The following is a 23,124-nucleotide window of genomic DNA, read 5'->3' as shown; positions in this document are numbered from 1 at the left end:
TGATGACACTTGCCAGAAATTTAACTAGAGTACGGGCCGATTTCTTTGCCTACCTTGCATGAAATATCGCGATCCTTATTACAATATCATAAGACTTGGAGTCGGTCGTACAGGTGTAGTACTCGGTTTCCCGGCCCCCTAAATTCAAGGTTGTTTGATTCCCCGCAATAATTAATGGACTGCGAAAAGGCTTCGATTCGGCCCTGAAGTCCGATTAGATAGACAGGTTTTCGAATCTGACATCAATTAACATGATCAATTTATAAAATACCATGAAGGATAGCATATTGCGTGGTAACATGATCATTACGGCAACTTATTTCCGCAATTAAATAGTGACCTGTTATGTTATATGCCTAAGCCTGCAATTGAGATAGGCAACTGCCTTATTCCAGAAGAACAACACCCATCTAGACTTTCGAGGGCCCTTTTTAAAAAAAAATGAATTTCTGCAACACGTTCAACCCCACGTGTGATGTGAACCTTGGAGGTGTCATAAGGTCTGGGATTGACGGTTATCGGTCTGTAGTCTCATCACCTTGATTAATATCGCCGATATTTCGCACGTCTACCCGTCGATCCATATGTCGAATATCTTTCCGACCAGCACCGGAGGATATTTTAAAGTATTCCACATGCATGGTTATTATGATGGTGCTACCGTAGAGATGGATATCGGGTCATCTCTCCGCATCTGATATCGTCGGCTGATGCGAGTAAGGCAACCTTCCGGAATAGCGGAACGAGCAGTCATAATAGCGGAATTAAGGAACGATTAAAAATAAATTTCCGGTAGTGGCGTCTATCTCGATAATCTAAGTTCAAGTGACGATAGTAGTAGTAGTAGGAATCAGATTAAAAAGAGAATAGGTTTGTGCGATACATCGTTATTCCAGAATGGCAAATAGAGAAAGAAGAAAGAAATAAACCATAAAGTGATAAGTTGAGGACTGCAGGTGGAAATTTTAGGTTAATAGTATGCTATCAGGTAAGCTATAAAGCTGGCAGGTGGGCACCTAGAGAGGGCGAAGATTTTGAGGAGGGGGGATTCAGGACCCGAGCTCGCCCTATATATTCTTATATAAAAGTTCAAATATGATTATTTCGTTGCATTAGGTACTGTTCGCCATTGGTAAACACTCCAGTAGATTGTTAATTCCGCTTGTTCGAGACCTTTGTACTCCTACTTTCCCAGGCCCTGGGATAAGTGAATCGGTCTGTGTCTTTAGGCCTCTCTACACACGGGTTCGGGAGTTGCTCCGGCCGCCTAGTCTTAGAATAGCCTGAAATAAAGCTGGTAGAGCACTAAGCTTGGCAAGTAGTGTGGTCTAGAGGCTGCTCGAGGCGAGCAGAGACAGGTGTCTTGAGGTTCCTCTACCTCGTGTGGTCCATACCTTTGCTTGCTCGTGAAAATAGGTGATGCCTTGAGGTGCTCGAGCTAACTCGAGTAGATAATTACTATATTTAGATTCGTCAAAGTCATATTTTATTGCAATACTGGTATGAAAAATGTAGGGAATACTTCCAGTGTCCCCATCGGAAAAATCAAATCCACTGAATTATATGCCACTCATACCTGATTACCTAAACCTCGAGGCGAGCAAGAAGATTTACTTCGAGCATGCTCGCCTCGAGCATTAATGCCTCATGGACCACACTATTGGCAAGTAGCTAGGCACTAATGCTGAGTCGGTCCTCATAGAAATCTCTGCTTCATTACCAAATTGAACATGACCGGATTTCTGCTCCAAAGATTAGCGAACAGATCTTGGCAAGCGTGCTATAACGAATAGTAGTATATCATTGATTCAACATACCAAATATTGCAAATCTCAATGCCGTTATATAAAAGGACATATGAGGATTTCAGCTCTAGAGTGAAAGCGCGTGCCAAGATGGGTGGTTCATGATAAGGCACAAAGAGTTAGATAATGTCACTTTTGTATACTTGCAGAATAGCCTTATTTGAGTTTAGCTAACGTCTCTTAGAGACGACAACAGAATCGATTGACTAGCATGTATTATCTTAAAACGAATCAACCATCATTTTTTCCAATATAGAGATACACTGCTTCAACTCAGCCAGGAACTCTGGTACGTATATATCAATCCCTTCGAGCAATCCTCCTGCACCACTTTTTGAAGTCCTTAAACTTCCTGGGAAGCCAGTCCCTACGTCGTACGCGTGGTTCTGTCTCAGGCATATCCAACACCTCCTGCGGAATTGGCCTGCCCAGGGATATATAATGTCGGACTAGTTGCGACCTAGTTCGGTGTATATTTGATGCATTCGATACATTCGGTTGAGTCAGTGGGTTACCACTTGTAGAGCTCTGTCGAGCTGTTTGGGAACTGTGAAAGCTCGGCCCGGGCGTTGAGGTCCCGCTCCCAATGTTTGAGGCTAGAGTGCCGCCGTTTCTAGGGCTTTGTGAGGATCCTGCTAGTGTTGTGCCGCTCACAGCGCTTTGTCCCGTATGTGTGCTAGCATCTCCCAGAGGAGATGGCCCCAGAGGATTGGGCCTCAGAGGAAATATTGGAGAAATAGAGCTTGTAGAGTTGCTCCGTCCCTCGCTCACGTTCGTATCTAGATCAGTCCGTCCCTCGCTCGCGTTCGGAGCTAGATCAGTCTGTCTCTCGCTCACGTCCGGATCTAGAGCAGTAAGAGAAAACCCCGGGTGCTCACGAGGCCGAGAGCTCTGTCCCGGAGGGCGTGGACTAGACACTAGAGGTCGATCGGGCCTATCAGGGTCAAGTAGTGGAGGGGTAATTGTTCCAGCAGGCTCCAAGATCTCGGACTCTGGAGGGCCATACCATCTGTTTGGGTCTATGATAACATTTCCTAGTTGAGTCCGCCTCACAGGAAGAGGAGCCGGAGCTTTCTTTGTGATTACCTTTTCCGGAGAATTGGGCCTCGGTGGTTTCCTTGGGGGATCGGCCATCTCGTTGGTTTGCTATCTGGTAGACGTGATCACGGATATGTGTGTTAGTTATTGACAATGCTCGTGAATGTGTGGACCACAGATGGGGTGTTACCTGCTGCTGCCGGTGATTGATTGATGGGAGTAAGAATGTGTGTGTGATACTCAGACAGGGCGATAAACGAGTGGCATGTTGATTGGCGGAGGAGAGGCGTTTGAAGGCCGTTTTAAAGGCGGATAAAGATAACAGGTAGGGAGTGGACATGTTGAAGTTTGGTTGAGGCGATGTGGTTGTGGACAGAGTTGACGAGATACATGTATGGATATACACATTGCTGGTTCACTTTCTGTCATATCTGTAGCTCCAAAGCTCGGTCTGTATACATACATACAATGCTTGATGAAACAGATAGGCACCGTGGCAGTCTGCAATCTCGACTCAGGCAGTGGCATTCTGGCCAGAAGAACTGCCATTATCCCATCTGTCCTTGTGTACTCATGGCTGGCTAGCTAGCTAGCAGGCGTCGATTCTGCGGCCGTCGACGTTTCCCTCGGAGCTATCCTGGTGGTCTGTTTCGAATCAAAGTCTAGAAGCTACAATTAAAGAAACATTAACGTTCATAAATCCACAGACACCCGCGCAGGCTTGGGTTCTCACCTTTTATATAACCCTCTTTTCAATAACAACGACCACGACCGGTCGTGGTAGCGCAGTATGTAGTGACGTTACCAAATCGCTTGAAGTACATATCCACACTTCCAAGAGTATGTCTGTATCAAGGACTTACTTAACACTCAGGCTGCCAGTGCTATGCTATGGATACTTATGTATACCCCGGGAACAGAGTAAAAAAAACAGAGGACCACCACTGCACGTGCCTCCTTCTGCACCCACAGTTACCAATAGCAAGAACCACAGAGCCCCGCCCACAAACCCAAACCCAAACCCAAACCCAAACCCAAACCCACCCCACGAGTGACTCTCCATGACTCTTCCTCTCCTCTTCCTTGATCAGCCCAGTCAGTCAGCTCAGATCAGCTCAGTCGATCCCCTTCCCTTCCCTCCCGCCCGACCCGGCGCACACCGCAACCCACCGATGTCCCGACCATGCCCTACCACAAATTTACTTTACCCCTAACTAACCATCAACCGTCAACCCCCGACCGCCGACCGCCGACCTCCTTTCTGTCCCTCAATCCAGCCACGACCCAGAATTAGAGTTCTTCCTCCGCGGCTACCAAGCGCGCTGACGTCAATCCCAACCATCTGCAGAGCCCGCAGAAGAGAAGAAAGAAATATAAAATAAAATAAAAAGGATTTCTTTCTTTCTGGAAGTTCTGGAAGTTCTGGGTGCTGCACGGGCCAACTGGATACCTTAATTCCAAACCCACATGCTTCTTCTGGCTCCTACATAACGTTCGCTTGCCTGCCTGCTTGCACACACGCGATCGAGTTCCTAGCTAGGTAGACGTTATGCCACGGAGAAGGGGTGGATAACGACTACCACCACCACCACGACGCTGACTACCTACCTACTCTCTCCAACTACCACAACTCCCACGATCCCAATGAAAATAACAATCAAACAGTTTACTCTCTACTCGCAAAGCGCAAGCGAAGGGGGAAAATAAAGGCGTTTATGACACGCCCCAAGATCGGACCAATGTCTGCACCGCCTCACATACAGCACAGCAACCAAACCACCATGATGCCATGGATGCTCGGCGCTCGCAGCTAGTAGCCGTAGCCCGTAGCCGTAAGTACCCCAAAAACAAAAGAGAAGTTTAAATTGTTGAGTTGAGGCACCTGCCGATCACTCGTAACAACGACAACCACCAAGCAAAGCATGTGATGGATTCCTACACTACATACACAGTAACGAACAAGTGCAAACACAAAACACCAACCCTGAGTACTGAGTCTCGGTTACATCTCTACCTCTCTACCTCTCTACCTCTCTCTCTCTCTCCCTCCAGAAAAAAAAAAAAAAGATAACTCACAATTGCTCCCCTCAACGTGTTTCCACATCTAGTGCACTCCCCCCACCCACGAGCCAATCGGCGCATTGCCACAGGCCGCGGTTAAAAGCGCCCATAACAGGGCGGATTAACCGATTCGCACGTGTCGAGCGATCACATGTCACAGCGCCTGACTGGGGGTAGAAGGGGGGGGGAGGGGGGTGTTTTCTGCACATGCAAAAACAGAACAGCCATTGATTGATTCTGGGGGTGAAAGGAAAGGCAGGAGTGCATAATGACATATTCCGGGGAGGAGGGGGTGTAATTTATGGGGATGGGGTAGAGTAGAGTAGGTAGGTGTAGGTAGGGTACTCTACTTACGCAGGATCGAGCAGCAGGCAGGCAGGCAGGCAGGCAGGTAGGCAGGCAGGCAGGTAGGCAAGCAGGTGAGATGTGAATAGTTGAACCATTGATTGCAGACTCGATCGTAGAGCAGTTGTTACCAAAGTAGAGTTACTCTAGATGCCTACCAGAAAAGACGGTGCATACGGTTAGATAGAGTACCTACATCAATCCATCCATCCATCAATCCATCCATCTACTCTAGGTATCCTGCCTGAACTGCAGCCAGACAGCATGTGTTCAATGCGTGCGTGGTGGGGTAAGACGGAACCCTGGATGACGATGCTGCTTGAAGAAGCATCAATCGCCCTCCGATCTCATCAATTCGGAGTGTTGGGGGTTGGGTTGGGGAAAGGAAGCCTTTTTTGATGAACCCTGAGGAGGAGGAGAAGTAGTATGAGCATGAATGAGCAGGAGGAGGAGGAGGAGTAGGAGTAATTTGCGTATCCCGGGAATCATCAGATATTCCCACACACTCGACTCACTCTCGCTCACTCACTCACTCACTCACTCACTCACTCACTCGCTCACTCCTCTCTCTCACTCGCTCGCTCACATTCTCTCTATTCTTACTCTTACTCTTCTTCTTCTTCTCCTTCGGCTTACTCTCTTGCTCTCTTACACTTCTTCAACATCTTCATCATATTCTTCAGCTTCTTCTTCTTTCTTACCCCATACCATACCATACCCATCTGCCTGCAGCACCCCCCATAACTCCCTTCTTGTTCTTGTTCTTGTTCTTCTTCTCTTCTTCTTCGTCTCCATCTTCAGTTCTTACCCACCATCTTCAGTTCTTACCCACCATCTATCTATATTTCCTTCCTCATTTCATTTCATTCCATTTCTAGATACCTCCCCTACTTTACCTATCCACTACCAACTAACTAGGTACCCACTGCTCCTCTCACCCTTTTTCCTGTGACGCCAACCCATCATAACTAACTCACTAACCAGCCAACCAGCCAGCTAGTTAGCGGACGCCTCTAACTCTCCTCTCTAAAAGAAACTTAATTCCTCCGCTTCGCCTTTTTCCGTATTAAATTATTTCCTGACTACAAAACCAAAAACATTTTCCCCCACCAACCTTTTTTCTTTTCTTTCTCCTGTTCTTTTTCTTAAGTTCTTCTCTACATCTACTTCTCCTTCTAAAAAAAACAAACACATAAAACAAAACCACCCAATAAAAAAAACACGCGCCATCCTTGCTTGACACCCACTCACTCACTGCACTCACTCGCCTCACTCACTGCACTGCAGCAGGCCCCGTAAATACATCCATCCTCACCACACACACACACACACACACACTCACACACACCCACCTCACCCACACCCACCCACCCGCGCACTCGCACAAGCAGCACCGCAGCACCGCAGCACAACAGCAGCAGCAGTAGCAGGCCTCAAATATGGCCACCCGCACCCGCTTCAAGTCGCCCTCCCCCGTCCCCTCACACCCGCACACCCCCAAAAGCACGCACCTCCACGACCCCACCGACGCGCTCTCCGCCTCCCACTTCCACGCGCAATACCCCCACTTCGCCAGCAGCCCCACCCCGCCGCCTCCTCCGCCGCAGCACCAGCAGCAGCAGTACTACGACCCGCGCTTCAGCTCCGGGTCGCGCCACCCGCCCAAGAAGCACGCCGACCTGCCCATCCTCAGCTACCACAACGCCGTGCCCGAGCCGTACCGCACGCAGGCGCCCGTCGGCGAGCCCGTGCCTGTCGTGCTGCCGCCCGTCAACGTCAACCTCAACGTCGCCCCGCCTCCACCGCGCTATGTGGCTGCTGCGGCGGCGGCGGCGCCAAAGGCGCCAGAGAAGTCGCGCAGCCTGAGTATACAGAGCTTGATATCTGCGCCGGCGGTGGAGCCGCCGTCGTATGGGAGGTCGTCAGGAGGGGGAGTGGGTGTAAGTACGGGCACGGCTGAGGAGCAGCACACGCGCAAAAGGAAGGGGAGCGATGACGCGGGGGATAGGGATAGTGCTCGTGGCACCCGGCATGGCAGTCTTGTGCCCACGTCTGTGAGCATCGAGGACCCGGATGTGCGGGAGGTTGTTGAGGCCCTCGGGGGGCTAAAAGGGGGTGAGTACACGCAGTTTTCCTATGCTATTATTGCCTATCATTCACCTGCCCTGCCCTGCCCGTATCGGCATGCTGTCTATCCATCTTCCCCCCACACCCCTAGAAGATAACTCTAACCAGCGCACCCCCCCGCACCACACAGACTTCACGCCCACGCCAGCCTCCCCGCCCCTCGCCCAGGCGCCCGAAAACGAGCCCCTAATCGACCTCATAACACACCGCGCACACCCGCTTCTCTCCTCCGCCATCACAACCTCCATCAACACCTACGCCGCCAGCAAGTCCTACTCCGCCTCCTTCCGCTACGCCGCCGAGTCCGTCGAGAACCGTGTCGGCCTCCCCGTCTCCAACGTCGTCTCCGCCGTCGGGCGGCGCACCGGCCTCGACGGCGTCCTGCGTCGCGGCCTCCAACGCAGCAGCAGCAGCACCACCCCCACCCCCGCCCCCTCCTCCCCCAGCCCGCGCAGCGACACAAACAAGAAGCGCAAGACGCGCAACGACCCGCACGAGGACTCCACGCCCACCACCGACGACACAAACGGCGCGCTCGTGCAGCAGCACCAATCGCCCGAGTCGCAGACATGGCAGAAGCGCATCGTGCTCGGCGCATCGGGGCTCAGCGTGGCGCTCAACGAGGAGTCGCTCAAGAACCTCAAGTACTGTCTGCAGTGGCTGCGCTTCCTCAACGTGCACCTCAACAAGCTCGTCACGGCGCTGCGCAGCGTCGTCGAGGAGCTCGACAACCACCGGCCCAGCACCGCCACCAGCAGCAGCGCCAATGGCGTCGCCGCCCCCGCATCCACCACGGGCCCGCCGCTCCTCCCACCCATCTATGAGGGCCAGCGCGCAGCGCTCACCGCAAAGGTCGAGGGCCTCAAGGCGGAGGTCGTCAACACCATGAAGAAGGTCGTCGAGGTGGTCAGCAACTACACCGGCAGCGCGCTCCCCGAGAACGCTCGCGACCTCATCAAACGTTTGTCCCCCACCCTTCCACCTCAATTCTCTTTGAACTAACCAAACGACCCTTACCAGGCCACATTTTCTCCCTCCCACAACGCTTCGCCGCCGCCAGCGCCAGCGCCCCCGCCTCCAACTCCAACCAGCTCGTCCCCGGCGCCGCGCCCGCCGAAGAGGACCACAACTCGCCGCGCTCGACCGCGAACCGCGTCATGGTGCTTGCCAAGGAGGGGTTGGACATGATGCAGCAGGTGAGCGAGGTAGTCGAGGGGACCATCACGCGCGCCGAGGAGTGGTGCGAGCGGCTAGGGAAGCGGAAGAAGGAGGATGTGGAGGAGCAGCCGAGCGAGGAGCAGAAGCGGTCCGTCAGCTGGAAGGAGAGATTCGAGGGGCTGGAGGAGCGCCGGGCGGTGAGGGAGGAGAATGAGGGCGATGGGGATGTTAGGATGCAGGATAGTGGGAGGTAGAGCGGGAAAGGGAAAGAGAGAGGGGAAAGGGGAAGGGGGCGAAAGGAGTTTTTTGTGTTTTTTTGTTTATTTCTTGTCACATTCTTACACCCTTTAGCTATACTTATTGAAAAATTGGAAAAGGCGGGGAGGAAAAAGAGAGTGAGAGGGACCCTTGGAGGGTTTTTTGTTAGGTTTGCATTTTTTTTTTTTTTTTTTTTTTTCGTTTTCTTTCCATCATCCTTTCTTTTTCTTTTTTTTCAATTTTCTTTTTTCTTTTCTCTTTTTTTCCACTGGAGCTGGGCTTGGTTGTTGGTTTTGTCTGTATCTGGTTGTTGTTTTTTCTGTTAGGGCGCGTCTTTATTTTTTACTTTTTGGTTCGTATGTAGTGATTGACGGTAGTGTATGGTGTTTGGTGCATTGAGGAAAGGAGGGTTTGGGGGGGGGGGGGGGGGAGAGGGGAGCGCAGAGGAGATGACGGGCCGGGCAGGGTCTTTAAAAGCACCCGCCGTCGAGAAGCTGTCGGGATCAGACCAGAGAGGGGGGGGGGGGGTGTACAGAGGTTAATAGCAGACACCCGATACATACGGTTGGGGGGTTTGGGTCGGGCTAGGATTTGGTTGGGGGGTTTTGGACTGACTGGTTGGTTAATTACTCGGAGTTCAGCTCCAGCGAGCGAGAGTGAGTGAGTGAGCGAATATTAATCGGTTCAGCAACACACCCCCGGCGCGCGGCGTTTAACTGTGGGCGAGTGAGATTTCGTGATGACTCTGGAACTTGTCAGTGATTAAGTGATCCCTCCCTACATACCTAGCACACAAATGGAAAGATGAAGCAGCAGCTTTGACTTCGATCATGAGTCGGGGGTTGGTTTTATTTCATAAACGTCCCCCGCTGTAAAAAAACCTCTAGTGTTTTATGTGCTCATTTTGTGGTTGGACCGCACCAAAGCTGAAAACGCCTATTCAGCCCATCGTGTTGAAGGAACCCCATGAACAACCAACCGACCAATCCGCTAGCGTAAATCCCCCATAAGTCCGGTCGGTATCAGAGCGGGTAAACCTTTAAGCCCTTCAGCCCGAGTCCGAACCGGAACCCGAACCCAAGCCTGTGCCGCCATCAACAATTCAAATACACCGTTATTTCCAGCGAACATCAAGCCCATCCGGAGGAAGGTCCAAAGAAAAATGGTGGTATATGTAATATACTTCTCCAATCCACAAACTCTTTTCTATCATTACTTTGCCTCAAGCCCACGGGTTTAGTCGGCAGAAATAGAGTAGCGGTACCTAATAAACAGCACATACCACAAATACGCTTTGCAGCTGTCCCCGCACCCTCTGCGTTGCCGTGCCTCAAAGACCCAACTCTTCCGTGCCAGCCAGTTCTTCAGAGGTAGAGTCGCAGTGATATGGCTTTCTATTCATTGGTGAAATAGTAGGATGCGATTGGCCACTGGTTGGTTGGTTGGTTGGTTGGTTGATTGGTTGATTAATTGATTGATTCATTAAGTATATTCAACTCGGAGGTTATAGGAAGATAAGTGACTTGATTCCTGTCTCGGAAAAGAGTCTGACTAGCTATATATATATAGTATAATTTCCTTATAAGGGTCGGGGTTATAAAGGTATTCTCCTTATAAGGGTACCAAATTCGGTTCCTACGTACCCTGATATGGTAGTCATGAATCGGACAAGTGTCGACATGATAATGACAGCTATTAAAATGACAGTGACAGGTATCGACGTCAAATTTAGTGAAAAGTATCAGCATGACAGATTCAGGAACTTCATCGGTGTGGACTCAGAGATCTTATCCCCTCCGAGTTCGACATCATCTGGGAAGCCGGGTGTCGGACACGAGTGAATCCCAATAATCGAGTGACACACCATGATCCAACCCGAAGAACCGTAACGGGCCGCAACTCACCGCACCTAGCAAAAACGTATCGCACCACCCCATACTGTACCTACACCTCAATCCTCAAGTCACTACCTGAATACCTCCCAGAATAGTCCCATCACCGTAGATTTTTCCATACCTGCGAAACCCCAGAGAGTCTGATACCGAACTTAGAGCCACGCGGTAACATTCAAAGATTGGCACAAGTCAGGTTTCACTGGCCAAGATGTTGCGAGTGTAAGATAACCCGGAGACTAGACAGCTACACTGTTAATACCATATCTCCTATATTATCCCCAACATTGAGCAGCTTTAGCAGTCCCCACAATCTAAGGCGGGTGGGTTTTCGTCGAGTAGATAAATTATTGATAATCATTTCACCGGATACCAGACCGCTAGACCTACCAAGAAAGGGGTATCGATGACTGATATAAGGTTAGACAGATGGTTCTGGGAAGACCTAGACCCATGGTAGGTATGTACTCCCCCGTATGCATCTTTTTCTTAAGTCCTTACTTCGATTTCTTTATGTTGAACATACATGCAATATGCTCTTCATTCCCCGTTCGGCTTCACAACACGAACTTCGAAGCCCTCGTGGCCAAGACCGAGCGTGGCTGTGTATATGAAGCCAGAAAACGGATAAGCATGTCAGATACATATCATTACATATATCCAGATCCAACAACAGTGGTTATTTATCCGGCTTCATCACCTCCCCGTTTCCAGAGCTGGGCAAAGATCATATCGATCATTCTCTGTCACTCGATTGCGACCAAGCCAATATACCTCCTTGCTCCGCCACACCCACGTGGTATGGTTTCACCACCCTACGGCACGCACATAACTCCAAGACGAAACGTGGGAAAACAGCCTACAATATCCCATTGTTGTTCGTCGTGCTCCTTCGATGTACTGGCTTCAGGACCACTAAAGTCTCTCCACAGTAAATAAATATATATATACATGGACCTATTTCGGTTGTACTAAGAGGCTCGGCTTGGCAATGAGCCTTTCCCTGCTGCCGGCAAATTATTCTGACCTTTCATCTGTAGACAAGGCAAGCCTGTCCTGCCACCAGCGGGGGGTCTCCGTCCACATACACAGAAATATATGTGACTGCGAGAATCGACCATAAATCACACGTATATGTGGTGGGCTATTGGGTATACGACGCTTTATCGTAGTCTGCGTCGAGGCTACACCCGAGTGATTACCCATGACCACCAAAGCCTCCTTCGAATGTTCCAAACGCTGGTGGTTTTCGATGTTCGCCGGATTCTACCCGACCGGTGCATGATTGTCTGTCTCACAACGTATGTGTGCAGCACAGTGTTACACAACACCACCATCACACGATGCTTATCAACAACGTTGTGGCACGCAGCAGATTATGCTGGTGGATGCGTTCGTTCTCGTCAAGCATTTAGATAGGCGAAATGCTTGTGGTCATACACAAACATGTCTCGCGATAAAGATTGGCGGGAAATCCTCCGTAACACTATGGGAATCTGCCTCGTCAAATTAAATGCGGGGAGATGTGGTAATCTGCTGCGCCTCTTTTAGATAGATATAAAGACCGACTGTTTCCTTTGACTGGGTATAAACGTTATTTTCGTCTGTTGTCTCTAATAGCAGCATCTGTAAGCATGGAAAGCCCTGCATACTCAGAAAATACCCAAAGCCTGCCCGCCTACGTCGACTCCCCCTTCCTTCCCCCACCAACCGATACCAAGCCCGCACCCCAGAGTGTCTGGATACAAGACTCTGATGTCAGCGGGTTCACCTACCGCCGCCGTTACGTCCTCTCCGCCGACGCTGTCGCTGTTCCACCGCCTCAACCAGTCTTCGATGCCGTCTCGCCTCCCACCTATACTGCGGCGCCGGCGCCCATCTATACCTTAAAAAGCCACGGCCAGCCCTCACCCATCGAGGCCCTTCTTGGTAGCCAGCCCGACTTTACTATCTATATCGGCGAAGGTGACTCTGGCCCTGTAGTCGCAACCGGCATTCTTCACACCTCCCCTCTTAAGAAATCGCTCGGTGAGCTACGATTTTTCCCACGAGTTAGTACTAGCCAACCCGGTGAATCCTCCTCATCGGCATCTAAGGAGATCCCCAGTGTCACCCTGAAGGAAAAGAATGACGGGAAGAAGTACACATTCACTTCTTTTGGCTATGACTTTGAGTGGAATGAGACCGGTCTCGGAGAGCGCCCCCCCACCCCACCTCCGGAAGAAGAGGAAGAAGACAAGTCAAAGTCCACGGGCTTCTTCTCGAAGATGAAGCGCAAGTCCGTGAAGCCAGCACATCCCAAGTACCTCTCACTGCGTGATACAAAGACGTGGGAGTTGACGGCATACGATGCTAAAACGGCTACCACCACCAAGATTGCGACGTACAGGGAGCTCCAGCCGAGTGATAACGCGGTGTATACGTATAGCACAACTGCACCGAAATATAAAGATGGACATACGGCAAAATTGGACGTGCATGAGCCAACATTTGAGGTGCTGGGCGCGGGCGGAAAGGGCGCAAGAGAGTTAGCTGTGGCTTCAATAATGCTGTTGGTAGAGGCACAAAGGAAAAAGATAGTAAACGCACGGAATAGGAACTGGCTTGATGGGCTTGGGTACAACGCCGTTGGCGGTTGTGGAGGAGTGTAAGGTCTGTTTTTGATAAGAGTATTGAAAGCGTAGTTAATGCATTTACTCTGTTAATCTAGTCATATGGTATCACTCGCCAGGTTATTATGTAGTTTAGTAATCTATTAGTTAATACGATTCTCAAGCTGGTCTGTGAGCTCGTTATTAACCAAGCTGGATTGGAACTATTCCCGAGTTGTGCGCCGAGTCTGTAGCCAAGGAAGATCTTCCAACGATGAATAAGATTAGAATCTTACTTCGGGCTTGGGAATAACTAACCTTGTTATGCATGCTGGTGTAGACACTTAGAAGCCAAGTAGATCTAGTATATACATAAGGAAAGCTCATTTATGAGGCGCGAAGAAATTTTGCGTGTTCTAAGAGAGGGAGAGAAGGTTGTAGCGAGATCTGAGTGTGAACGGACAATGAAGCGTTGAAAGCCAAAGACAGATCAATTACCCCTCGCAGACGGCTAAAAAGAAACGAAGGCGGTATTTCGGTTTCTCGGTGTTTATGAATAGGGATGAGGTCTGAGTAAATCTTATCTGGTCTTGCGAATTCGATCAGAAAATTGAAAACTAGGGGCCAAGAACTGGTTTGTCAAGACTTCGAGACTGCCATTAATGTTAATGAGGGCGCGGCATAGACTCTAATGCGGAGAAGTGATGAGGAAATCTGTAGTTAAAACACATCTTCGTTTAGCCAAGGGATCAGTGGGGGTTTTCGATACACTAGAACTCTCAAGACTTGCTTCATCATCATTAGATATGGCCATGAATTGTCTCGCCTTGTTTATCCAGATCATGCTCCAAGTCTCAAGATAGCAGGTATCGTGCTTATTACTAATACCGAAGTATAAGAATGGGCCTAGAGAGGGCCTGAATCCGTAAGTGAACAAACTGCAAAGAAAGATCAATGAGCTAATAATCAAGGAGAATGAGCGGAGAGATGTAAGTGGAATGTATAGTGGATGGGCGGGGAGAACGGGATGGTGGGTTGAGAAGATAGCGAGAGGAAAGCTATAAAGTGAGTGGAGGAGACGGCGAATATAGAGTAACGAGCGAGTAAGATAGACATCAAAGTTCCCGTATGTATAGGAAGGGATTAGCACCGCGCGATTCCACCAATCAACTCAGCCCGCTGCAGCACTAATATAGCTATTTACCTTCACGAGCCCACAGGATATCTCGGGATACATATAGTGATCCTACCCTCTAGATAAGGACATAAAGAATATCACCACCGTGGTGTTAGTGTTAGTTTGAAATGGATGAACGAACTAGGAACATACTGGATTACACCCCGCATGCTTTTCGAGGAAGAGGGATCGTAGTAAGGTCATCGAGTGGACAGCACAAACAACAACAGAGTACACTATCTCCTCCGCATAGTGCTTCCGTAATGTTGTACAGAATGTATAGCTTTGGAAATGGTCACACTTAAGCGTCATTGTTGATAGAGGAAGGGGTTGGGAAAACAGACCGAGATGGAAAAAGAAGAATTATCTTACACATAGGAGCCATTGCCACTATCCAAAGTTTGCCCTCGACCTGTCTACACAACCCCTCCCTCGCGTTTAACACACATGCACCGTGACGCCATGCATCAAGCGGTAGCCGGTCTCGAGTGCCATGCTGCCTCCGACATCGAAACGCACGCACCCGGCCAACGAAAAAGACAAAAAAATATCAAACACTAAAAACATTCCCATGTTATACATTCCATCGTAGTACCCTAAATTCTGAATAGACCAGATAAAAAAAAAGCCCGCATAATACATAGCAACAAAACTCCCCAGTGTAACCGGAAAAAGGTTAATCCGAAATCCCGAGTGACAAGCTGTGGAGTGAATTTCGAAAGTTTTCAAAGCTCATTACCAGCGGAGCCTCGATGGAGGGGTAATTTAAAGAAAACTTCCATCCTCGTGGCGCTGTCGACCCACACATCTCTGCCAACAACAATCACATCCCCCCGAAATAGAGAGATCACTTTCTATACCTCAGCTTCCATTTCGTATCAAAATGTGAAGATGACAAGAGACGGTAAACGTCGTAGTCGTCGTGGCCGGAGAAGCAAGGAGGTGACCCAAAATGTACCAACTAAAGAGAGAGAAGACGTCATGCTGAATGCGCCGGAATGCGTCGAATCCATCCACTCTAGGGTGTGTACTTATCCTTCTGAGCTACTGCATTTCTTTTCGCCTCGTGATGTTTGTTCGATAAGGCCTTCATGAGGTGACTAGCCATGCATGGAAAGTATGTAGTCAACTAACGCACTCCTAGCGCATGGACCAAAACCCTCAGAATGTTGTGCCGTTGAGCCGGGATCCTAAAGTATGGGTGAGTTATTATCGATATATCCTAACTCTTCAGAATACTAATAGCCGAGAAGTTTCCTTTCACGCCATCGCAACAAGGTTTATTACTCCGTGACGGTGGCAGTTCCGCTACGATCACCGACCTAGATTATGGTAGGTTGGTTAGTGATAGGAATCAGTTCTTTGAGCAAGACAACCACACTTCAACTCCTCAGACCGTTGTTGAAGGTGCTAGCCTCCCCGCAAACCGGGCCAAGTATAAACATTAGAGGGAGGGGAGGGAGGGGAAGGAGGGGAGTTCCAACACCATCATACTCAATCAAGAGGCCGGAAAAGAAAAGGTACCAAAGTTATCTTGAAGAGAATGCAACAAACCCGGGACGACGTCCGCAGAAGTAGCAATTTACACCCCACACCACCGCAACCAATAATCATCGGCATCGGGCAAAGCGCGGGGAATTTCCCTCAGATGATGGTAGATATCGAGGTGATTCTGTCAAGTTCCGGGTTCTCAAACGCCGACAAGAACACCATTCGGAGGATTGCGGGCGAGAGAAATCCAGAGGAAGCTATCGAGGAGTATTTAAAAAAGGCTGAACCGGATATTAATCGAGAGGGAGCACAGGAAAACCCAATCTGTCTCACAGATGAAATGGAATGTGACGGGACCGATGGTGATGTGGTTATGAACAATTCTGCAAACGACAGCGATGATATAAGGTACGCCAATGATAACGATCGCGACCTCTTCGGCCACGTTGAAATGAATCGTCACCGCTTTATGTTAGGGCATTTGGATGATAAGGATGGAAAATCAAACCAACCGGTGGACTCTCTTCCAGGAGTTATTGTATCCGAGGGTTCACATGATTTTGACATGGAAGACGGCAGCGTACCTTCTGCACAGAAAACTGTGGGTGCGCAAGGAATGTCCACCAAGAATGAGGATGCATTAAAACTCAACGAATCCCAAAGAAGAATGGATAGACCGACTCTCTGGACCCCCGAGCAAAAGACAAATATAATTCCTCATGGAAGCCGGGATGGAGACTATCAAAGGCGATCTCGTTCAGAGCTTCCTAACGTATGGAGGGCCGTGTCATCTGCCTCGCATAGACATGAACGTAGACATGAACGGCTATTAACTGCCTCCCGAAACCGTGAACGCTCACCGGCCAACCCCAGGCATTTCAACGATAGGAACACCAGGAAAGCCCTTCGTGTGTCAAGATACGAGAACCTAGGGCTTTAAAGGAGGGTTGCAAGTTAAAAGACGGCTAGACTTCGTTATTGCGAATCGATCCGTAAGTTTCTGCTCTCCCGAAACCGTGTATTGCTTAATCTTAACCAAAGGGTGTAGATTATCGAAGGAAACGAATTGTGGCTATAGTATGGTTAAAGCTGGTATAAATAAGCATTGGGATTAACGAGAGGAGATTTTGTAGCTTTCCTCTGATTCTATCATTTTGTCTGGCAAGTCCATTTTTTTTGTAGATCTGGCGATCACCTCTGGCAGCTAGTCGGAGTGCGAATAAACCATGGACAGAAAATTTTCTCGCAAGGGTGGTGATTTTATAAAGATTTATGCAGTAGATGCGCAGTACTGCGATATATTCTTGCCAACTAGATAGTTGTGATGTAATTGTTGGCTTGTGACAAACTGCTTGACATTCTGAGGTGCGGGCCTATAGAGGAAATGCCAAGATATAGAGTACAGCAGCCGCTAGTGTCTCGTGCCCAGACTTTTGCCAACTCGTTCCTCGTTCTGCAAACTTCACGCCACAGGACGGGCACGAGATTAATTAGACTGCTTCTGTCTCCCCAATACAGGCCCGACTTTCCACAAAAGAATTTTCCTCTACAACCATATCTCACCTACGTTTCCCTCCACCAACCCCCCACGGATGTTGTTGCTCTTGGATATAAGGAAGCTTTCCTTCGAGTGTTAGGAGGATTTGAGGATTCTTCTCCAAGAGTATGGCAAAAGAGTTGAATACGATTGAATCTAGCGAGATCTAGCTAGGGAATAGGAGGAGCACGTCAGTTGCAGTCAGTATTGTCAAGAGAAAAACCCTCAATCATATCCAATCACTCGTACTAAGTTAAATATCTCACTAAGCAAATTAAGACACCATTCTTGGCATGTAAGAGAACCGACAGGCCGCGGTTCCAACGCTCACGTCATCTGAAAGTCTTACTTCTTGACCTCCGCGCCTGCAGGGGATGATCTGTTGGCCACGGGGCTTTTCTTACAAATACTCGATCTGCACTTTGATTGTCGCCCGACTACAGGGACCCCCCACACACAGTTTTTCCGGGAGCCAACAAGGTTCTCAGAAGAGAGCATGCCTAGTATCAAACTACCATTCAGGGATACCTTCTGCCTTCTTCAAGTCTCATCATTTTTCACCATTTTGCATTAATCATACACGCACGTGAAAATCCCCGATAGCGGGGTAATTCCATTTCAGTTCTACTTATGACTTTTCAATTCTAATAACATAAAGTTTGAATAGTACATCCATATATAAGTCCAGCTTATGAATTTACGGGAGAACGTATCCACTAACATCACCAAATATATTAGCCCAGTTCACGCAAGTGTAGGAGAATGCGGAGTAAACATACCCATCTACGATGATATCGGTACCAGTAGTATATGTCGCAGCATCAGAGGCGAGATACAAGTAAGCTCCCTTGAGCTCATTGGCGAGACCCTCACGGCTAGGCTATGTTAGCGCATGTCCAAGGGCGCGAAAAATAAAAACAGGGTGAAGCTTACTGGAATGGAATCTTCTCTTTCCAGATCTCCTTGGTCTCTTGGGGGACGAAATCGGAAATCTCAGTCGCAATATAACCGGGGGAGATTGTGTTGACTCTGGCAAAGCCGGCCCATTCAACAGCAAGACCCTTGCCTTTTGGAAATTAGTTTTTTTTTTTTTTTTTTTTTTTACTTCCTCAATCCAAGGGGAACTATGAAATCTTACAAAAGTGAATGACCGCGGCCTTGGCTGCGTTGTAAGTAGTTTGCAGTTGAGGAATGTTGACGATGTGTCCACTCATGGAAGCAGTAGCGATAAATGATCCTGAGCCCTGCTTCTTGAACCACTTTCCGGCTGCCCAAGCGGAATAGTAGACGCTGTCAAGATCAGTGGCAATGACCTTGTGGTAGTGTTCGTGCTATTCTTCCGTAAGTATATTGCTAGTCTCAAATCCACTGAATACTACTTACCCCCTCCGCACCGTTATCGAGAATGGCACCCTTGATCCATGGAATACCGGCATTGGCAACAAAGATATCAAGGCGGCCATTGAACTCCTCAGCAATCAAGTCGGTGTATTTCGCAACTTCGGCTTGGTCGGTGACGTTCACCTGGTAGGCCTTACCTAAATGGGGGTTAGAGCAATGGCGGGGTAGAGCGATAGCGGATAAACGATTGTGCGGTAGCGCTAATGAAGAGCTGGGTGGGGGATAGGGAAGCAGGGAATGCGGAATGATGTTCCGGTAGGGTTCCGTCGTGGGGGAGTCTCAATCGCGAGGAGAGAAGCTTCCACGGGTGATGGCAGTGAAAGAGAGGTAGATAAAAGCGCACCAGGCCGGAGCTTTGGCTGCTTGGATCCATGGATGGAGAATGGATTAAAGGCATGGAGGTATAGGACAAAACAAAATGCTGGTAATGGAGGGAAGAGGAAATAATGGTCCACGTACAGGTAACTCCCCACTTGTCAGCAATCTGCTGCGCTCTCTCAATGGCCTTCTTGTTGCTGTTGTACCAAATAGCCACGTTGGCACCAGCCTCCGCAAGAGCATCAGCAACGGCCAATCCAATTCCAGCACCAGCGCCGGTAACGATAGCTGTTTTGCCCTTCAAAGAGAAGAGAGGGAGGACTGCGTCTCCATCCTTGGGAACGTATTTCTCAACCATTGTAGCTGATTGTAAATGATAAGAGGTAGAGAATTGGTGAGATTTTTGGGTAGATGGATTAATGGAGTACGGGTGATGAGCACAGGAGAGAAGAGGAGCAGAAGAGGGACTCCTCGAAGGTAGATATAGGTTTCTGGCCAGCTGGCCGCCGGCGAGGTATTTACCAGTAGCGCTGCGAGCAATTCGGGATTGATTTTCCCAGGAATTGAAGCTTGGGCGACCAAAACGGTTTAGCAGCTTGAAACTCATATCTTCTTCTCTATTCTGTTCCTGTCTGTGGTGACGATGTACGTATTGATTTCCTAGTGTCCGACGATCTTGATATCTAAAGGGAAAAGGAGGGGCATTGCAGCTGTGGGCGGATAAGTGACAAAGAGGTCCCTTGCGGGCTAGTCATTTACCGGCTAAAGTGCGTTTTAGAGTATGTAAACATGCCGGAGTCTAAACAACCGCCGGGCTTCCGTCCGGTTTATGTCAGTTGTTGGATTGTTACCCGGATACGTCCCGCTTATCCTGCCTGTTAAAGTAAGGCAATGACGAACCTCATGTATGTACGGCACACGACAGGACAGCTTTGACTTAAATTTCAAGTCTCTCTCTACAGCTAGGAAACAGCTACGTTCGATAATGAAATACGAGTGAGTAACCCTGAGATTCCTCCGTTCCGCTCCTATCGCCAGTATGGGAGGCGTCGTATCAACTATCAAACTCCTCATCGCCTTCTCCTGGTCCCTTCGCTCAGCCATTGCTCCTGTTGTGAAACGAATCCAATCCGACCCGGGAAAGCCATGTGAAAATCCAACAGAGTCGTTCTGGCTCCAGGAACCACATCCGGTGGTATCACAGCACCAGTCTGATGAATTACCGTCTGAAGTTGATGTAGTCATCATCGGATCAGGAATTACAGGTACAGCTATCGCGAAGACGCTGCTAGAACCCCCCAACGGGAAGAAAACCGAAAAACCTCTCAGTGTTGCAATGTTGGACGCTCGCGAGGCTTGTTCTGGAGCGACAGGTCGTAATGGTGGCCACATTAAGGAGAGTGCATATAGTGAATACGAGTCTTTGAAGAATAAGCACGGAAAGAAAATGGCCATGGAGATCATCCGTTTCCGTCTTGCACATCTAGACGCATTGATCGCCGTCGCTGAGGCAGAAGGCGAAGAAATGCTCAGACATAGTCAAATCAGGAAGTGTGATACGCTAGATATATGTTTTGAGGAGGAATCCTGGGAGGGTATGAAGTATCAGCTGAGGTTGTTTCTTCGGGATTTTGAAGATCAGCGAGGGTTATGGTTGCTGCACGAGAAATACGAAACAAGAAAGGTGCGTTCTAGAACATCTTCCCTGTCAGGTACTATTCTCCAATTCTGTTTCACGTTCCGAACCCTGGTTTATTTCAACACGACACGCGATACCATAATTATCATTTCCAACTAGTTACAAAAGTTTTGTTTCTTTGCTGGGTTATATGCCGTTGACTTCTCTATATTGGGGTAGGGAGGAATTATTCTTTACCCACACTATATCCTATATTATTATATTTCTCTTGTTGTCATCAAGCGTTAATTAATTACCTTCTTATACCGCCCATACATGCATCATCGTCTCAAAAAACCTTTTATCCTGAAAGAAATTAAGGCCTGGTGGACTAGCTGACCCTCATAAGTTATATCCATTTCCTTCGGCCAGTGGTGCAATATCCTCCCCCGCCGGCGCCCTCTGGCCCTACCGCTTCGTAACCTCTATCCTCAACCGTCTCCTTAAAAGCCACCCCCACTTTTCTCTTGATACCTCTACACCGGTCCTTTCCGTTACCACCTCCGAATCTCACCCTTCCCACTACCTCGTCTCTACTCCCCGCGGAAACATCCTCGCCAAACATGTCGTCCACGCTACAAACGCCCACGCAGCCCATCTACTCCCCGGTCTCCGAGGCCTCGTCTTCCCCGTTCGCGGGCACATGACGGCACAGCGTCCAACCCAGGGCGGCTGTGCATTTGGTGAGCATAAAGACCGCTCCTTCAGCTTTACCTACAACGAGGGGTTCGATTACGCGACACAGGTCCCGCCTCCTGACGGAGAGGGTGACACCATGGTATTGATCGGAGGAGCTCTGTTCCAGACCGGAAATTTCGGCTTTGGCGAGGTCGGGGCCACAGATGAGGATATGAACATCTTCGCGTCTGCCCATCTCGCTGGTATTGTTGGTACTGTCACTGGGAAGCATGGGGCGACAATGACGGAGGGTGCTTGGACTGGTGTTATGGGTTTTACGCCGGATTTGATGGCTTGGGTTGGGCCTGTTCCGGTGTCTATGACGGGAGGACGGGAGAGGCCCGAAGGCGGCAAAGAATGGGTGTCTGCGGGGTATTGCGGGGAGGGGATGGTTAATGCTTGGTTGAGTGGGGTGGCAGTAGGGAGAATGATTAACGGAGAGGACGAGGAAAACGTGGGGTTACCAAAGGTAATGTTATGCACTGAAGAGAGGGCTAGGAAGGCAGATCTGTTGGATCTGGTCAACGAATACCTAGGCTAAGCGGGGGTCGAGTGATCGACTGTGAGTGAGACCTGTGGGTTTCACAAAACCACATCGACATGAGACATGAGACGCGAGTGATGACCCGTGACTTTATTGCACTGTTCCTAGCATAAGTAGAATACCAATTTACTCTATATCGTTTGCCATGTGATTCCGACCGACAGAAAAACTACCGACGAGCTCCACGATCGAGATTCTGCCTCCCCTGCTCTCCACTTTCATCACCAAGTCTCGTCTGGATAAAGGCCAAAGCGGAGCAAAAATGTTCACGAGACCTCATCATTCTCACGATGCTCGTTTATCCAACCCCCATCTCTCTCGTTGTGTATAAACCCGAGAGCAACGTCCCTTTCTGGATTTAACCGGAGCGAGTGAGGTTTCATGATCCGGTTAAACTCGAATTAGGCCCCAACCTAAACTGTGAAGATGGAGCTATGTTAGTTGAATCTGTTACCGGGTAATGGAATGGGGCTTGTCGTCGATGAGATGAGTGTAGCCGGCAGAAAGGGAAAGCTTAAATTCTTATCTAGCTGGGCTTGCGGCTATATTCTTAGATTGCGAGATCTTGGTGATTGTGGGGGGTTGGAGACGTTATAGCATAGATCAGATTTAGCCTTGAGAATAATCTGGATTCCTAGTTATCAATAGTTAAATCTGGGGATTATGATCAGTATGGTTATTTTTAGCACGAGGCTAGGCGCTTTTTCGGGTTTGTAGTCACTGTTGGACACACTTTGGCATGCCCTTGGAACATAAAATGTAGTAGAAATACATAACATGTACATACGTATACTAGAGGTCTTGACTGTGAATGGCAATCGCAAGAGTTGTGAAAGATAACTGTGTATGTATATATAATATTTGTCCGAGGCTCATTAGAGCGTATTTGCCAACTGTCAATTTCAAGAATTTACAAATTGTGGGGCTCCGAAATGGCAACCGGGGCTGTTAACTTTGAATTCCGGTGGGGCGGCATGCTGTGAGATATACCAGGAGGATCACAAGTACCCAGTTTTGTTATGACC

At 49.0% G+C, this 23,124-nt stretch overlaps 6 protein-coding genes across 6 annotated transcripts; 4 read left to right on the top strand and 2 right to left on the bottom strand.

The window, feature by feature from the left end:
* Positions 1-2,105: 2,105 nt before the first annotated feature.
* Positions 2,106-2,939, bottom strand: LAJ45_04800 (uncharacterized protein; the record flags this gene model as incomplete). Its single annotated transcript, XM_046114376.1, has 1 exon — positions 2,106-2,939. One exon carries the CDS (start codon positions 2,937-2,939, stop codon positions 2,106-2,108), a length of 834 nt encoding a protein of 277 aa, XP_045972402.1.
* A 3,749-nt stretch (positions 2,940-6,688) lies between these two features.
* LAJ45_04799 (uncharacterized protein) lies at positions 6,689-8,788 on the top strand (the record flags this gene model as incomplete). The annotated part of the gene is made up of 3 exons (XM_046114375.1): positions 6,689-7,364; positions 7,507-8,337; positions 8,397-8,788. The coding sequence occupies 3 exons, from the start codon at positions 6,689-6,691 to the stop codon at positions 8,786-8,788; spliced, it is 1,899 nt and encodes a 632-aa protein (XP_045972401.1).
* Positions 8,789-12,318: 3,530 nt separating this feature from the next.
* Positions 12,319-13,335, top strand: LAJ45_04798 (uncharacterized protein; the record flags this gene model as incomplete). The annotated part of the gene is made up of 1 exon (XM_046114374.1): positions 12,319-13,335. One exon carries the CDS (start codon positions 12,319-12,321, stop codon positions 13,333-13,335), a length of 1,017 nt encoding a protein of 338 aa, XP_045972400.1.
* Positions 13,336-15,995: 2,660 nt separating this feature from the next.
* Positions 15,996-16,883, top strand: LAJ45_04797 (uncharacterized protein; the record flags this gene model as incomplete). Its single annotated transcript, XM_046114373.1, has 1 exon — positions 15,996-16,883. One exon carries the CDS (start codon positions 15,996-15,998, stop codon positions 16,881-16,883), a length of 888 nt encoding a protein of 295 aa, XP_045972399.1.
* Positions 16,884-18,177: 1,294 nt separating this feature from the next.
* LAJ45_04796 (uncharacterized protein) lies at positions 18,178-19,557 on the bottom strand (the record flags this gene model as incomplete). The annotated part of the gene is made up of 6 exons (XM_046114372.1): positions 18,178-18,196; positions 18,260-18,355; positions 18,414-18,546; positions 18,619-18,811; positions 18,864-19,018; positions 19,341-19,557. 6 exons carry the CDS (start codon positions 19,555-19,557, stop codon positions 18,178-18,180), a joined length of 813 nt encoding a protein of 270 aa, XP_045972398.1.
* Positions 19,558-20,238: 681 nt separating this feature from the next.
* On the top strand, positions 20,239-22,096 carry LAJ45_04795 (uncharacterized protein; the record flags this gene model as incomplete). Its single annotated transcript, XM_046114371.1, has 2 exons — positions 20,239-20,883; positions 21,227-22,096. The coding sequence occupies 2 exons, from the start codon at positions 20,239-20,241 to the stop codon at positions 22,094-22,096; spliced, it is 1,515 nt and encodes a 504-aa protein (XP_045972397.1).
* Positions 22,097-23,124: the final 1,028 nt, after the last annotated feature.

Source organism: Morchella importuna, assembly GCF_003444635.1.
Source record: "Morchella importuna strain M04M26 chromosome Unknown Morimp01GS012, whole genome shotgun sequence".
NCBI lineage: Eukaryota > Fungi > Ascomycota > Pezizomycetes > Pezizales > Morchellaceae > Morchella > Morchella importuna.
This window is presented reverse-complemented; position numbering and strand designations above follow the sequence as displayed.